The following is a 17,912-nucleotide window of genomic DNA, read 5'->3' on the forward strand; positions in this document are numbered from 1 at the left end:
ATAAACAACACAGCTCAGGGCTCTAAACATACCCATTTTCATAATGAGTTTGAGAGCTAGAATGAACTTGCTGAGGTTTTTCATGAACACGATCTAGAGCTCATATAAATCCTCAAGACGGTGCCTGGCACACAGCAGGCATCTAATAGCCAGGAGCTATAAATAGGAAATCAAGTAGCCAGGAGAACACATGAATCGGGCCCCAGCGGGGGGCCAGTGAAGGAGCAGGCCACCTCAGCAGGCACGAGGCAGATGGGAGGCCTGGGCTAAGGAGCAGGACACAGGGAGGGGGTGCGTGTCTCCAGCAGCAGTGGTTCTGTCCTTAGAAGCAAACACAGTAATACCACCTCACTGCCACCCCCACGCAGGCCTTCCTGTTGGTCCTTTTAGGCCCTCTCATTGATATTGATTCCAGTCTTTATTCAGAGCCCCACGCCCCTGGAAACTCTGAGCAGAGAACAAATAACATGAGTCAAGTGTTCTCAAAGATCATTTATTAGCTAGTCTCACTTGTGGTGAGAGAAAATCAAAAGTCAATGAAACTGAAAGAAATTATAATGAGACCCTAACATTTCTTGCCTGAGGACATGAGCTGGACTGTACAACATGGCCTGTGGTGGCTTCATGTGGGCAGCTGACTTGCAGAGCCCAATACAAGTGCAAATAAAAAAACATGGTGCACTCTTCTGGAAGGGGTAGGGTCTGGCATGGCGCCACAGGAAAGTGTGGGTCTGTCTGTTTTTCATGTCAGCGACCACAGTGAGACCATAGGCCAGTCCTTTGCAAGCCCACCCAATTGCATTAGTGAACTGTTAGGCTGTTCCCTGGAGCGGACAATTCTAGTGCATGCCTCACAGAACACAGAACACAGAAATCTCTGTTCTTTGATGGTGGATTTGACTCCTTAGTACAGCCAGGTCACTGGGAGGAGGTGAATAGACCAGGGAAAATGGGTCCCTGGATATACTGGGGAGACAAGAGCTGTGAGTGCTTCGATAAGGGGATTATTATATGCTCCCTAGCTGGCCTTACCTAAAGAGATGCTGCTGCCCTTGAAGCCTGCACCAAGCAACAAGAACATCTGGAAAGGAGGTAAAAGCTTCCTTCCAGGAAAGGATGTGGGACTGTGGCATTCCTGCGGAGGCTGAAACTCTGGGCTACTTGTTAAAACCCTGACTCATTCGCTCAGTGCTCACTGGGAGCTACAGCAGCACCACTTGTCCCTTCTCACAAAAAGGAGCCGCCTATCTAAGTTCAACACTTATTTGGTCTAGCAAAAGCCAGTTCTTTAAGACGATTTGGACTCCATGTGGTCAAGGGAATCTTGTTCTTCTGTATGTTCCACTACCTCCTGGAAGACATTCGTGTCCATCCTTTAAGATGCCCTGAAGGGAAACAGCTTCAGCAGTGCTCAGCCAGGCTTCTTTGGATGGATGGCCACTGGGCAGGGACTAGCCAGTGGGGAACCTGCAGCACCTGGATCCCAAGGGCATCCTTGCAGAGTCACACTCTTTCTTCCCCACACCCGGGGAGCCCCGTGGGCATAGTGGGTGAGCTGGTGCCTAGTCCTCTGGGATAGGGGTGTTACAGTTCCCGTGGTAGATCTTGACGTGGCCCTCACAGTTAAAGTATGCCTGGAAGACATCGCTGTAGCCATGGTCCCTCCACCAGGTGCACAGCTGCCGGTTCCAGGTGCAGTCCAGCACATGGAAGAGCTCAGGGTGCTCCATGCCGATCATGGTGAAGAAGTCCTGGTCCCCAAGATGGCCCCGGAAGTGGTACTTGTCTGCAAGCTGCTGCACCCGTGCAGGCTCCAGCAGATGGCTGTAGAGTGGAGACTGGCGCATGGCCTCCAGGTTCAGCAGCATTACCCCACTGTTGAAGCCAGGGAGTCCCTCAGGCGGAGGGTCCCCAACTCTGGTCTTGGGGTTCTCATGACGGAACTGCCAGAATGTATGCCTGGGAAGGGGGAAAAACAGTGTTATCACAGGTCAGGGTGGATGAGCTTGCCAGACCTGCTTGCTAGTAGGCCTTCACAATGACCACCCCCCCTTGCTTCACAGAGGCTCTCTGGGGCTCAGCATCTGCATCCTATCCCCAGCAGGTTAACACCAAGAGCCTGAATCCAGCCCCATCCCAGCTCTAAGTCTCGGTTTCTTCTCATATCCTGCTGCCTCAGGGTGACCATGTTGATGAGGTCGTCATGGTCACTGCCATCATGTTAGGATCTGTAGAGGTGGCTTCTCCCCCAGGTGTTGTGCTCCGTCTGTGACATGATCCCTCACCACACAGCTAGGAAAACCCTGCCCAGGGAGACAGTGTAACTTGCCCAAAGTCACACGGCCAGTAAGAAGCAGAAGCAGAGACTAAAGCTAGGCCTTTGTCTCAAAGTGCACACCCTTCAGATGACAGCAGCTTGGTAGACATCCCCACCCTGTCATTATGGTCTTGAAGAGGAGGTGACACAAGGGGGAAGAGATGCTGAATGACAGTTGATGAAGTCATCGATAGCCAATTCAGACTGAACCAAACACACTTTCTGCTTTAAAACAAGCTTCATTCAGGACCGGAAGCCTAGTATTTCTGAGGGGCTGGGTAGGGTCTACGGTCTGGAGATACCTCTGGACATATATCTATAAGTCAGGGTGAAAACAGCTGTATGGAACCACGTGGGGCAATGGCATTTAGGAGGAATGCCACTTCGATTTTGGTCTTTTCTCTGACAGATTCAGAAAAATTACCCTTCTCAGCCTTTACTCAAATACTTCCATTTAGAGGTAGGAAGACACATCTGGAAATCTTCCTATGATTGACATGTTTAGAGCATTGGTCACTCGGCTTTCTAGCTTTTCTAAGATCTGTATGCTACAGCGATGGGAGCATGGGGTCCCCAAACCTGTACTGACAGGCAAGGCTCAGCAGCAGGGAGGGCCTGGTCCTCAGGGTGGGGAATGCATCATGGCCACACCAGCCTAGAGATGCATCACACTGTTCACAGGCAGGGTGTGTAAGTTGTTGTCAAAAGCAAACCAGAGCTCCAGCATGCAAGGTCCATTGTCTGGTTCTAACACACGACTCCAGTACAGGATAGACAAGCCTTCTCCGTGGTCTCACATGTCAGAAAGGCGGCCGACAGTTTGATCTTGGCAAGGGAAAAGCACTCCCTTGGGACACCAACCAGCAGAGCACACAGGCTCATTGTTAGGTCTGGTCAGGAAGGGCTGTAAGACGAGTGGGGATCTGGTTCTGACCCGGCGCCTGCCTGCTGATAACAACTTTGGTGAAGGTAAGCTTTGAGAGCAAGCTGAGGTGCTGAGGTCCCCTGGCCACAGAGCTACCATGATGGGGTCCCAGCATGTCAACACTTCATCATTTTACCCTACCACCAAGTGGTTAATCCCAGGGTCGGGTTACAAGCTAACTACAATTCTACTAGATAGACCTGGGTCGCCACAGGCAGAGGAGGGACCCTCCAGTGAGTGGATGCTGCGCCATCCTGGTACTGGGTTCCTCTGGCACTGTTGGGACAGGGACATTTAGTAAGGAGGAAGAGAGAGCCAGGAACGAGGGAAGACAGTTATGGAGGGCAACTCATCTCTGTCTCCTGCCCACTGCTGTCCCATTTAGGCCTCCCAGGTGACAGGACCTTGGGCAGGGTGAAGTGACCAAGATAGGCCCATGAAAAGGTAAGAGTGAGTCTGCAGCCTTTGGTGTTGGTGGCAGCAGGGAGCAGGGCACACTAGGGACACTGAATCACCACACCGAGCACCGCGTCCACCACAGACACGGGCTCAGATGCCCTGAAAGGGTTTTACTCTTCAGTGAGGAGTTCACAGCTGGGATTCAGGGGGATACTCTTCCTCGGGAGCTCCCCAGATCTTCCCTCTCTGTATCAAGAGTAGCCAAAAGGTGGTACGGCTCCTGTCTTGAGGCTTGGGAGAGGAGACAGAACATCCCCAGGTGGAAGCTATAACAGGTAGTTCCCTAGGACCTGGATGGCCAGCACTGTACCCGGCACCATACAGAGGCACACACTCTGTGACCAAGAGCCAGGGTGGGGTCAGCACATTGTGACATATCGTAGGGGCAAGGAATTGGAAATAGAAGTTCCCGCTGTGTCTGCTGAAGCAGAATCAGCCTGAAAAGGAACTGATACCTCCCTAAACACAACGTGACCTGTGTGCCTTGTCAGAGTGCTCCCACTGTCCCAGGTAAACCCAGGACCCAGAGCACACTGGGGTTGGCGGTTTCTCTGGCTTCCATGGCAGCCACACAGGCTGGAGAGAGACCCTACAGGGATGTGGCAGGGAGTGCTCACACGGGAGCTGCTGGCGCCAGCTCTCTTCTTCGGCCTCAAAGGCAGGGTTAGGATGATTGCACAGCCCTCTCACATTCTCCCAGGAACACTGTGGCCTTTGGTCAGCTAGGCAGGGCTTCTGATCTTTGTGGTGCCTTTATCTCTGACTGCCTCAGATTCCACAGGCTAATGTTCCAATGAGCAGCAGCTGAATTCCAAACTCATTTCTGAACTTGGCCGACAAACTCAAGGCCCAGGGCCCGGGGACCAGGCCTTCAGGACATAGAGCACTGCTGTCATGTTACTGGCTCAGGGGGCAGACCTAAGAACCACCCTGAATCAGGTCAGTATATACCCCCGAACCTGCCATTTCCTCACAGGGGCAGGGGGCTGTCTAGGTCCACGGATCTCCTGTATGAATGCAGGCATGTGGTTGGGTGTCCTGATCTTCCAGAAGGTTCTTGGATAGACTGTCCATTCTCACACCTATCACTCTTCCCTGTGGCCCTGTTCCATCCCCATGATCACCCAGAACCATAACAGCACAGATAAGGTTTCTCCTTCTCTTTGGAAATAGTTTTCAACTAGGAAACAAGCCTTGCACAGATGGTTCACTGGGAAACAATGAATCTTCCAGAAGTCAGAGAGGCCTGCTGGGAAAATACAAATGAACCCACTTGAAGCCCTTTCTTCTGGATGGTACATTCCTGGAAGGGGCTGGGTAGCCAAAAGGCAAGACCGTGCATGGGGCAAAGAAGAAAAGGAATGAGGGGGGAGGCACATGCCTGACCTTGCTTGGAGGCCCTTGTAGGAAATGTAGCTTTGGGTGTAAACACCAGCTTGGTCTGCAGGCCAGTAACTGAGCACGGGCTAGGCAGAGCCCTCGGCTTCTCAGCCTAAGGACCCTGGGTAGAGGTGGGCCAGTCCTCAGTGGTGGAACCGGGCTGCCTGACAGGAGAGGAGGGGACTCCAGCAGAACAGAGACCCGGCACAGTCTGTAAGAGACAAACTTCAGAGCTCAAGAATTCTTGAGGCCCTCCTTTTCTGGAGCTGTAAGTCCTGGCCTTCTCCTGCCTACTCCCCCAAAGGAACAGCCTCTACTGAGCCCCTCTGGACAGCATGTTCTGTAGAGTCATGGTCTCTGTGCCCCTGGCCCAGCCTAGAAAGATAGGAAAAGCTTCCAGGGTCACTGAGCTATTTGTAATAGAACCCAAGAGAGCCCTACAGAAGAGGGGTTTTGGGGAGAAGGCAGGGGAAGGGGAGGTGTTTGTTGAGGGAGTAGCTAATGCATACCTCATGAAATAGGTAAGACCACCATCCATCCATACCCCAGGGGACAGAGCTGACCACAGACAGCCTAAGGGTTGGTGTGGCTTTGAACTCTGCCTCACTGAGGCCTTCAGCTTGGGAGGGAGGGCCATGCAGGGCACCAGGGTACTGTTGTTACAAGAACGAAGCTTTCTAGAGACCCACTCTGCCACCACCAGCAAAGCAGGCCTTTCACAATTCCCTCCATGTCCCTGAGCTCTGGAATTTTCAGCTGACTTGGTCCTCCTAGAAGAAAGAAGCAAAACCAGTCAGCCTACCCAACAGAAACCCGCCTGCTATGACTAGGGGCTAGCTGTCCAGGAGGATGGCACAGAGCTGTCCATTTCTGCAGGCTATAAGGAGGAAGTTGCTCCATGCTGCCCTGGTTTCTGAGGGTGTCTTCAGCCCAACACTAACCTCCACCTGCAGGGGTGATTCTCTCAGTGCAGGTACCCCCCCTCTCCTTTCCCCTGGATAAGGGGTAACCCTATACCATGACTCCTTTACCAACTTTCATCTGTAATGTCTCCCTCCCAAGAAAGGTGACATTCAGCGGTGCTAAGAGTTAGAACCTTAGCAAATGGAGTTGGGTGAGGATACAATTCCACCCGTAATTCTGTAGAAATGAAGATGGGGGAAACCATCAGGGCCCATCTTCATTCACTTCACTCTTAATTTCACCATTCACAGGCTCAAAACATGGAGTGATAGGTTTCTAGAACTTCCAAGGTCCTTGATTTTGCTGCTCCTAATGGGCTGAGAAAATGTTCATGACAGGCTGGGGAGTCTTGACTTGGAGAGAGACAGAAGGCGGCTGTTGCCAGTGACTGGCAGTGAAAAATGGGAGCCCAGGAATATGAGTGTTGAGAGCTTGTAGGGAGTGGACCAAGCCGAGCTGGTGAAGTCCTGAGTGAATGTGAATTGCTGACATGGACACTACCATAGTGAAACTCTGACACTTCAGCCCCCACAGCGGCAAAGCCTTAACTGTGATAACAAAGCTTGCCTTGGGACCCAGTGCATATGAGTGACGGTGTGTGCAAAGCCTATCAACAGTCTTCCTCTAACACTAGCCATGCCCCCCACTTGTGCTGTGCCTAACAAACACACAGAGGTTCCAGGTTGCTGGTGGAGTAGCTGTGGCTCCACCAGAGTACATGTACCCCAGCAGATCCCAGCGTTCGTGTATATGTGTCTGCCCTTTCTTTCATTCCCTCGCTGCCCCTAGTCAGGGTCTGGGGACCTAAGCCTCATAGGACATGATAAGCAGCAGCATATGTCGGTCAGCGGGGAGATGCCCAAAGCCCCATTCTCACTGAGATACACCAGAAGACACCTGAGCTGAAGGCAGCACTTGTCAACACCTAAAGAGCAGGACAGCCCACCCCCAGGTACAGGAGGAAAGGAGCCACTCCTGGCTGAAAGGAGGGCCCTGCAGTCCATAACTCTCAGGCCCGGACTCGAAGCCAACTGTGTGGGCTACTGAGCTTCTAAGGTCATGGACTGCTGGGCAATGACCTGAGCCTGGGGACAGGGTAATACTCTCTTGTGGGACTTCTGGTGGGCTCTGGGAGTAGGGGGGAAACATAGACAGTGTGCACCACTGTGCCTAGGAAAAAACGGCCCTGTCTGCCACTGTGGGCACTCAACCACAGGGGGCTGACTCTGCAAATGCCCCTCCCTGCCTGCCCAGCTTACTCAGGGTGTGGTAACTCAGCAACCAGCCCTTGTCTACCCAGCTAACCATCTGGAGGTTTCTGTTTCAACATGGCTTCCTATGCCAGAGTCTGGCATGCTGAAGGTGACCTACAATGCTGTCTGGCTCTCACAGCTGCATAGACTATGACCAGTCAATCTCTGTGGGCTACACAAACAGGTGCTGGAATCCTGGGGGATGGGCAGCCTTGACAGCAAGGCTCAATGTACCATGAGACAGCCTTCCACATCTATAGTCCTCAGAGCCCTGAAGCATGACATCGTTAGTCTGAAGCCTCCCCTCTCAACCAGGTCCTGAAGCTCAGGAAGTGTGGAGCTCCCACCAAGCTGCAGGCTTCACATCATACCACTTAGGAGCAGGCTCTTCAACCTGTGTCTACCTGCCTGGGCATAATCTCAATCATAAGGCCTTTCTCCAACCCATGCTATCCTGGAGCCATGAAAACAGCAGGCAGGGTTAAGAAATGGCCATCACTCCATCCTACAAAGAACTATGAGCACAGATAGACTAGATTCTGGGAGAGCTGCATGGCAAGACCCTGGACAAGGTCACAAGGAGGTGGGCCAATAGCAGCAGTGTGGGCTGGGAGGGGATGTAAAGGAGGAGAAGAGGAACAAAGATATAGAGAAGTCCAGCAGATGGCTGGACACGTGGGTTAAAGAAGGTACCCCAGACTTCAGCAGAGTTCAGACACGGAGTGGACAGAAGAGGTGGAATCGGGAAGATGGTCAGCCTAGGAGAACCTGTCCACTACACTGAAACCCAAAGAGCTGATATTAATGCAGGCCTTGGAACCCTTTCTCGGTTGCAGAGATCTCGAAGGAGCCACAGGGCCATACAGGCCTCCTAGCTGGATCAGCAGGCCCCACTGTGCCCACTTCAACCCTGTGGCCCAGTCCCTGTGTCCCTGGCCTTCCTCCTGCCTCCTCTGCTCATGCAGTCAGGTCTTTCTTAGGTTTTACCTCCCCATGCAATGCTCTTTACACTCAAGCCATTAACATCAGCTCTCATCTTTTTAATTAAAAAGGAGTTTATTTTTGCTCGCAGTCGTAGAGATGTAAGTCTCAGGGTATGCTATTCTTTGAGTCTGAAGTGTCCCTAAAAGTCTCCAGTGCTTGAACCCTTGGTTGGCAGCTGCTGGTGCTATTCTGTGAGACTGGAGACCTTTAAGGTGTAAGGTCAGAAGAGGGGAAATGGGACCTCCGGGGTGGGCCTTAGGAGTAGAGTCTGACCAGTTTCTGACCCTGGTCTTTGATTTCTGGTCTGTTGAGACATGAACAAGCCTCATGCCCCTGCTGCCACCCCACGCAGGAGCCACCTCAGTCAGGAGATGATTCTATATGCCATATATACCTCCATGTCTTCCCTACCCTAAACAGTGAGCCAAAGGCCAATCCTAGTCTGAGTTGCTTCTATGGCATATTTTGTCCCAGTGATGACAAAGGAAGCATGTATAGTGACGGCCTTCCAGCTGGCAGAGTCCTGGGGTGGCACACACGGAGTGCTGTACTGTGTGGCAGATGAGGGGCGTGTGTATGCACGTGTGCATGTGCGTGCCCGCTAACTGCCCAATCTGCCTGTCCCTCAAACACACTGCTCCGAATAGAATCATAGCAAGTACTTCAGCACTAACCCCAACTAGAGACCAACCTTGCTGCCTCTCCCTGGTCCTTCCACAGCTGCCTCAATACCACCCCAGCCCCATGCCTGCAGTCTGGCATCTCGCTCATCACCACTACACCCCCATCTTCCTTTCTGCTCTACCACTAGGGTGCCCTCTGCTCCTTCCCTCACCCTGGCCATGTGAGGTGGGCCTATACCCTCCATGAGCCTTGCCTCTTCTGGCACTCTGCTCCCTTCACTGAAATAGTCCCTCAGATGTTGCGCTTAGCCTCTGGGGCTCTCTGAACTACCTGTTCACTTTCCCGGATCTGCAGTCTCTCCTGGCTCCTTCCCAGTTGAAGCTGGCTCCTTGCCTCTTCCGTGTTGAAAGCTACAGATGGTAAGCACTTGGCAGTGCGCAGGAGGTGACCGTGACCGTGGGGAGGAGTAAGGGAGACCAAGAAGCAGGGCATGGGGACTGGAGAGGACATGAACAGAATGGAAGAACCAGGGAAGGCACCTTGTCATAGAGGTTACAGGGAGGACAGGAGAGCACAAGCCAGCTAAGTCAGACTGAAGAGAGAATCCGGGAAAAGGATCCTGAGAGCAATGTTTAGTGAGCGCTCACTATGTACCAGGCCCTGTTTAAGCTTTAATTGTATTCGTGCTAGCAATTAAAGGACTAAGTGGGAAGAGGGCCATTGTCTCCCTCTTGTAGTGAGAAAAACTGAGGTAGAGATGGGGGATCAGGCTCAGGAATCTGCCAAGACAGGGGAGCCCCGAGGCGCTAGAGTGAGAACAGTTTGGTGACACTGCAAACTTTCAAGGGCCCTGGACGATCCCCTTTGGGTCTGTGGGAGCCCCGGCCCGAGGGTGAGACACTGGGGTGTATCTTACTGGTGTCTGTCTGGAGCGTCACAGAGGCCCTTGCGGAGATGTTGGTTTCAAATGGGTGAAGTACTGGAGGAACGAATCAGTATGACAGGATTTCAGAGAATGTATGACGACACTCAAGGCACAGCCCAGAGAGGCCACTAAAGAAAGATAACCTGGCCCAGTGAGGTGACAGTTGTGAGGCCTCCCACAAGGTGAAGAGGGACAATGTGAGGCAGAGGGGCTGGACCAGTGAGCACAGGACTCTACACTAGTGGTGAGATGGCCAGGAACACGGCTAGGCATGAAGGGACCAGAGTCCTGGCCCTCTAGACCACACCCTTCCTACTACTGTCCCTGGAAGAGGCCTCACAGAGGGCTGGGCATCACTGTCAGGGACTGGCTCAATTCTGGTGGGAGTTCTAGGACTCAATTCAGAGACCACGAAGGTGCAGACTGGGCTTGTGAGCCCCTTATCCCAAACACTTGGCCTTGGCCGGGCATTGGCCCTATGTTAAAAGTTCCAATCCTGTCCTTTCCCTGAATTTAGGCCAAGGGGAGGAATGTCCATCAGGGTGGAGACAGCCAGTGTCACCTTTGGAAGTGGCTGGCTCACTGCTCCCAACAGCCCTGAGGCATTGGAGGTCACAGGAGAAAGGGCCAGGGACACACGATGGGGTGTTTTCCAGGACAGTGAGCAGAAAGCGGGTGTGTGTAGGAATATGTAGGGGTATGTGTGGAATTTGACCTTGTGTCCCCAGTTAAACTCCACCAGCCACACTAGTGCCCTTAACTGAAAGGGGAGTTCCGATTCAAAAGTCACAGTCACCTCACTCAGATGTGAGGGCACAGGCATCATGGCCTTGCAAACGTTGGCCGAGGACAAAGGGGGGCACCCCCATCTAAGCAGACCCTCTGTCCCCGTTACTGCACTAAAGGCACCAGACAGTGTCGGCACCCTGGCACAAACACCGAGGACCTCAGAGCAAGCCCACTGTGGGGACAAAGAAGAACCAGACCCCGCTTCAGAAGCACGCTACAGAGTAGCCCTTCTCAGACGCCTTGTGTGGACCCCATTAACATGAACGCTCCCTTCAGAAGCAGAATCTGACAAGCTCCCAGGGATGCTGCTGCTGCCCCAGAAGAAAAAGGAGTTGGTTTCTGTTTGCTTGGTTTTAGGTTTGGTTGGTTGGTTGTTATTGTTCTTTTTTAAAGATTCACTTATGTGTATGATGTTTTACCTGCATATATGTCTGCATGCCATGTGTGTGTAGTAGCCATGGAGGCCAGAAGAGTTATAAATGATTGTGAGCCACCACGTGGCACTGGAAGAGCAGCCAGCACTCTTGACCATCGCGTCATCTCTCCAGCCATCTTGATCCCTTTTTAATTAAAAACATGTATTATTATGTATATGTGTGTATGTGTCTGTGCATGTTCGTGTCGGTGTTTCCGGGGGATTTACTATTCACAGCGGTGTTGAGAGGATATCATGAGATAATGCAGGTATAGTGTGCTCAACATGTCCGATGAGATCACAGCAGCGCTGGCACACGCCAAGTTCACTGAGCAGTGCGGTTGCCAAGCCCCACCCTGTCTGCTGTTGTCTGAGCAGGTGTGGGCTCTTGTACCCATCAGTAGGTGACCTAGGCCAAATCACTCCCTGTCCTGGGGCCCCAACTCCCAAAACTGTTCAACAGACTCATTAGCTGAAGGATCCTTTTGTGTTCCGGAAGTCTTGGTCCCATGCCAAGCCTGGGATTTATAAGCCGCGAAGCTTGTGAAGGTGAACTTCAAGGGGATGCTGTGGCCACTGAACCCCAGCAGTCATCTCTCCTCTCTCCCTGTGGATGTGCCACCAGTATGATGAGTGTCCTGTGGGCTTTGGCTACTTGCTTTTGTTTCAAACCTCATTACCGTTGTTCAGCAAAGCCCCTGACATGTTCAGTATTGGGGTATGGGTAGTACATGCGGCAGTCACTTCTTAGTGTCGGTAGGTACAGTGTTCAGTTCAGAGTGTGTGTGTAAGAAGAGTCTCCTTGGCTTTCCCAGCTCAAGTGTGTTATGGTCTTAATGATGTGACACCATCTTTAGGGGCCATCTCAGTGGCAGTCCTATGTGCCCTCCTGCTACTGCACGTTCTCCAATCTCAGGACCAGGCTTGGGAGATGGGTACAGCTGGCCATGCTGGCCTGTGTGGCCCCTCTTCCTAGATGGCCCAAGGCAAACATGCATGTTCTTTTTCCCAACCTTGGCCAACCTTACTTTCACCCATGCCCAAAGGCTTAGAGATTCTCCTTGCTCATTTTCCTATTGCCAACTTTCTAGGGAGATGTTTCTCTCTTTAATCCCAGCATGTTCCTTGGCTCCTCATCAACTATGTTCTGCCTGACTCTATTCTTCAGGTTTTCCAGTTGAGTCTCCAAGTCCCTGCTGGGTGTGGGGTGGTCCTCATGAAGGCAGAGTAGAATTGATGACTCTCCTAGCCTCCCCCCAAGTGTTCCAGTGGAACTACAGAGTGCATGGGAGAGGAAGGGATGTGGCCTGGCTGCCCCAGAACAGACAGCAGGCATGTGAGTGAATGTCAAGCGTGGACTTCAAACACCCAGATCAAAGCTGGCATTAAATTAGATGCTAGCTCAAGCCACTGCTCAGGGAAGATCATTCTTGAAAAATACCATGTCTTGGACATGTCCCTCCCAACATTTCTTTTGGAACTCTCTGCTGGGGAGACCTCTCTCTTCTCTTGGGGCCCACCTGCCCCTTGTCTTCCTCCCTATGGTAGTTCAGAACTGCTGACCAAGGAGGAAGTGCCGTAATCTGGCCACACCTGTGTCAGCCAGGAGGTCAGCCGGGAGGTCAGCCGGGAGTGTGTCTGCCTCCAGCCATGCTGTGGACATAAATATGACCACAAGCCGGAGGTTAGAGCAGCATCAAAGCTGTTCCCATCAGGAACCACAGCTCCTCACCCACCCCACAGAATTTACAGAGCCATCCTGCTGGGGAGGGCGTGCACTAGAAGGGCAGTGTGCCTTATCATTAGCCTCCTCTTCTCTCAAGTCTTCACCAGAGAGGAAAGCATGAAGAAATCTGGGTTGTGGACACACCTTGGGAAAAAGGAGAGAAGAAAGGAAGCCAACATGCCCAGCACAGCCAGGCCCCACCCCACAGGGGGGTCCCACACCACCAGCAGACCCTGACTGCACTGCTGAAATCCATAGCCATGGCCCTGAGCCAGCCAGTGTCCTCTACACTCCTCCCTGGCCTCCTAGTAACCTCCCAGAGATCCCTGGCCTGTGCCCAAGACCAACAGATGCCTGCCTCATGCACAGGACTCAGTTCAGCTATGCTGGCCTCCTTGTTCTCCTGCTCAGACCAAGGGCTGACAGGAAGGAGGCTGACTCAGCCCCCATCTCATGCACAGGTGGGCACCTACGGCATCTTGGAAAGTTTCTGCTGAGCCCAGCCCTCAGTCCCATGTTCGCAGGCCTCTACAGAAGGACAAAGGTTTCACTGAGAAGGCTCCCTGCCTCTCTGGGGATCCTGGTGTGTGGGCTTTACCATCTCTGCAAGGCCGGGTCTTCCTGTCTTCAGGCCATCCTTCCTCAGCCCTGCCATCTGTTCTCCCCAGGAAAGAACCAAGTCTGCATGGTAGGGGCCCTCGGTAACCTGGGGAGCCATTCTGACTATAAAGTGTTTCTTCTTTCCCATACTCCCCAAGGCCTCGGCTCAAGTCCTCTGGCAGAGCAGTGTGTGCTCCAGAACCTCCCAGGGCACCCTCTTCCCTCTCAAGTCCTCTTACATAAGAGCCACTCGGAATTCATTGTGCCTACGAAATGTGTGTCTGGGGAATAGGCTAAGATGCAGATGGGCCCTGTGCTGTTGACAAAAGTGTATCACATGGCCACGCTCTTGCATAACGAAAGGGACAGACAGTAAGGACTCTGAACCCGAGAAAGTATGTCCTGCCCCAGCTCCATGAGAACTAAACATTCTAACCCCAAAGGGCTGTGGTCTGGGTGGGGGTGTAGGATCTGAAACCCAGGGTCACCTACAAGTGCAACCTCTCCCCCTTTAGCTCCAGTTTGCTCCACAGTAGAGGAGGAATTGGTAAGGCATTAGAAGACTGGGAAGTAGATGAAGTATCACATGAATACCTGACCACAGCTGGTGATGGAAAATGGTTTCTTTCCTTCTTTCCATGACCAGCAGTGGGTGAAACACAGAGCCAGTGTCAGGGGAGTGGGCAGGGCGGGAAAGGCCCCAGGCCTGGCCCTTGGATTCTGAACATGCAGTGTGCTGTTGGGGTGGGGAAATCCTCCTGTGCCGTTTTTACCAATGTGCTGAAGGATGCACTAGATCACCACCAGCTCTTGGAAAAAAGCAGAGGTCGTGGCACCCAGGTGTGGCAGCCTTCATGGAATGGATACTGGGTGCCCACTGAGTCTGTTTTGCAGGCCAGGTCAGCAGCCTGATAGAAACAAGCTCTGGAAGCCACTTACTCAGCTTTGGCAAGTCAAACTCCTCCCATGGATCTCCCCTGGAGTACAGGAGGTCAAGCAGCTTCAGAGAAGGCCTTGCTTGCTGCCAGTGAGTAGTCAGGACCAGAGAGAGTACAGCTCAGCAGGTGACATCCATCTATCAGTGTCCCCTCTAGGAGAGATTAGAATGGCCACAGCAAACACTCACCTAAGCCTCTCCTACACTAACAGAAACATAAGCAACCCCTCCAACGATAGCCAGAAGCTCAAGCTATTCTAATGTACCTTCAGAAAGAACCTTCTGAGTCGAGGGTCACCCAGAGGAGACTGGGTCCTCCAGACCATGGTGAGCAGGGTCTACATGGAACTAGAGGAAACACTGTTTAGCTCTGAGTGGGGAGACATTACAAGTTCTCTAGAAACCGCATTCTGTCCCAGTGCACACAGATACATACAGATATGTGCACATATGACACACAAGTGTACATGCATATTCACATATAACACACACACACACTTCCCCTGTAGTCCTAGTCCGAGTTATCACTTCTTCCCCTGAGGACACCATCCCTCCAGTTCCTGCTTGGTAATACTTCTCACAGCTATTTACCATGTGTGCTGTTTTGTTTAGGGGTGACTGAAATTAGGACAATTGCTAAGGCTTGGTTTCCATAAAGGATAACTTTTCCTTCATGGGTTTAAAAACTGAGACTCTGACATTGTAGGGACCCACACAGGTCGAAAGGCCATGCACACATCTGAATGTGGATGGAGTGGGGTGGGGTTAGTCCTCCTCACAAAAGGACTTGTTTCCAAACTTCAAAAGACAAAACGGGTGAACACACCAAGGTTGGGCTGTCCACAATGATACCATTCTCACATTCTGCACTTCTGACTTTTACTTTGCTACAGGCCCCAAGAAGAGCTTCTGTAGTCATCCAGTCTCCTACTGGGCCCCTTATTTCTCTGTAGCTTTGAAAGAGAACAGGAAATGCCAGCGGCCCGCCTGGGGTGGGGGCAGTCCGCTCCGGGACAGGCCTGCACTTTGAAGTGAAGATAGCTACAGTACCCAGTCGAGTGCCTTGCTGGTTGTTGCTTTACAGTGTAGTGGGATATTCACTTTGTCTCCTTCAGTGGCACTGACCACACCCATTGGGGGTGGAGCCAGGGGCGGAAGTGACCTGGGGAACTAGGTCGGAGGAAGTGCGGAAGAGTGCTCTCTTGCCAGCCTCGTGGGGACAGGAGGACATCCAGAGGAATTCTTGGAATCAGGAACCTGTTGGTGTTCACCTGTCTATGTTGTGAGTTATTTCTCCCTAAATAAACATCTGTTCGGCCTAATTGTTTATCCTGATCCTTATTAAACCGCGATATTACAAGGTGATTTTTATTTATGTGTACAGGTGCCTTGCCTGCCTGCATGCTATGCCCTATGTGCCTGGTGCCTGTGGAGGCCTGGAGAGGGCGCTGGATGCCCCACAACTGCAGTTAGACACAGTTACAAGCTGCCGTGTGGATGCTGGGAATTAACACCGTGTTCTCTGGAAGAGCAGCTAGTGTTCTTAACTGCTGAGCCATCTTCCCAGCCCCTTGTGCTGGTTTTCATGTAATAAATATGCATGAATACAGGTGGCTGGCACTTACTAAATAATTACTACCTGCCAGCTACTTCATGAACAATTTATGTTATTTCATTTAATCCTTATGAAACTTGGTGGCATAGGTTACAAATATGGTAATAATTATGACAAAACCTCTACATAAGCACTTGCACACAAGTACACAATTGAGTTCAGTCTGTGCAAGCTTAGGAGGATGGCATTGTTAAACCCATTTTCTAGATGAGGACGCTGAGGCTTACAGGATGGAAGGATGTCAGTCAAAAACATCCAGCTAGTATTGGTGAGACCGTCCCTCTTAGTGCTATGCTCGCTTCACTGTCTCTCAAGGCATGGGCAGGGCCTGGCCACCACAGGCAAAGACAAAACACAGCCCTTAGCTTCTACTCTGAGGCAGCGTGGCTGCCTCTGATTGGTGAGGGGACTGTGTGTGCATGGTGGTGGGAGAAGGCTCCTGCACACATTAATCCCATATGGGGAAATCAAGGATGGGAAGCAAGCCCTGAACCAGATATTGCAGACAGAAGGACTCACTAAAGGGATGTTAGTGATGGACAGGAGGAGGAACACACGGGATCCTGAAGGCCCAGGCTCAGGATGGGAGGTGGGGACAGGACAGTGTATGCCAGGGACTTCTAATGGCAACAGAGTAGCAAGGGAGACACACATACAATTCCAAGTATATGGCACGTCTAAGTCAGGCAGATGTGTAAGAAGTACATTAGAGATAGCCAGGGGCCGGGGAGGGAAAGCAGAGGGTGGTTAGTCCAGAGGATAGCGTTTCTGATGGAGGAATAGAACTCCTTTGGAAACAGACATGGTGTAGTGGCACAGCATTTGAGCAGAACTAATGCTGTGTACTTAGAGATGTTCCAAATGGCAACATTTTACGTTACATATATTTTAGCAATTTAAAAGTGTGGCAGAGGAGGTTAGGTGTGCTGGTACATGCCTTTAATCCTCAGCACTCAGGAGATGAAGGCAGATAGATCTCAGTGAGTTTGAGGTCAGCCTGATCTATGTAGTGAGTTCTAGGAGAGCAAGGGCTAAGTATAGAGACCCTGTCTGAAAAACAAACAAACAAATCTGACAGAGCAAAACAAGTCATTGGATCCAGACATAAGATGGGACCGATCTCCAGAGACCCTTCTGTCACACCCTGTGGCTAAGATCCACGCTAGGTCTACAGTATCAAACCCCAGCACAGAATCAGGCAGATGGAGAGCCATTCTCTCATCCTATGCTCCTAGTGCCACATGGGTTCCCACAGGCCTGTCTGTCCTCAGTCTGAGCCTGGTGTGCAGGGACACTATGCCCTCAACTGAAGCCTACCCCTTTAGCTCTACCACAGCCCACTGCAGGCACAAGAAGGCCATCAGTGTCCACGGACCTGTTTTTCAGAGCTGTGGCCACCAACAGGAAACAGTGGCGGGCGGGCGGCAGCTTGTGTAATTAGCATGGAATGTTCTGAGGAAGGCAAGAGCACGTGGGGCAGAGACAAGCCCTCCACATGCCTTCTGTGGGGATGGTTGTTTTTTCCTCTTTTCACCCTTCTCAGGAGACTGAAATAACAAACTGAGAGAAAACCAAGCACTCTGCACAGCCTCACATGGAGGAAGCAGGCCTCTGGCAGGTGCAGGGACTCATATCTGGGCAACTGATGCCTATGCTCCCCTGTGTCCATCATCACTCAGGCAGCTCATCATAGAGACACAGAGCTGCTTCATCACAGAGGAGCATGGGCCTGGTGTTGGTCACAGTGCTGGCAACACGGGGTCAGCTGGGCTCTGCACTGTCAGTCCAGGTGCAGGCGGTCATCCTGCCGAAGTGAAATAAATACATTGCTGGCAAGAGTCAAGTGCAAGCCGCTTCCCCCGGGCCACTGAGCCAAGCCACAGCCAGGTGATCAGAACCCAATGCCATAACTGCATCTGAAATCTTCCTCGGTGTAAACAACTTTAGAAAAAGTTGCTCTAATTATAGCTTTGGTAAATATTTGAGATTTATTTCTTGCT

The 17,912-nt window shown here is 51.8% G+C and overlaps 1 protein-coding gene across 1 annotated transcript in view; it reads right to left on the minus strand.

Moving 5' to 3' along the window:
• Positions 1–920: 920 nt before the first annotated feature.
• Positions 921–17,912, minus strand: part of Xxylt1 (xyloside xylosyltransferase 1) — a 137,014-nt gene continuing 120,022 nt past the window's right edge. The window contains exon 4 of the mRNA XM_051191313.1: positions 921–1,959. Within this exon, the coding sequence (XP_051047270.1) occupies positions 1,563–1,959 (397 nt within the window). The 3' untranslated portion in view covers positions 921–1,562. The remainder of the gene's footprint in view (positions 1,960–17,912) is intronic.

Source organism: Phodopus roborovskii, unplaced genomic scaffold (genome assembly GCF_943737965.1).
Source record: "Phodopus roborovskii unplaced genomic scaffold, PHOROB, whole genome shotgun sequence".
Taxonomy (NCBI): Eukaryota; Metazoa; Chordata; class Mammalia; order Rodentia; family Cricetidae; genus Phodopus; species Phodopus roborovskii.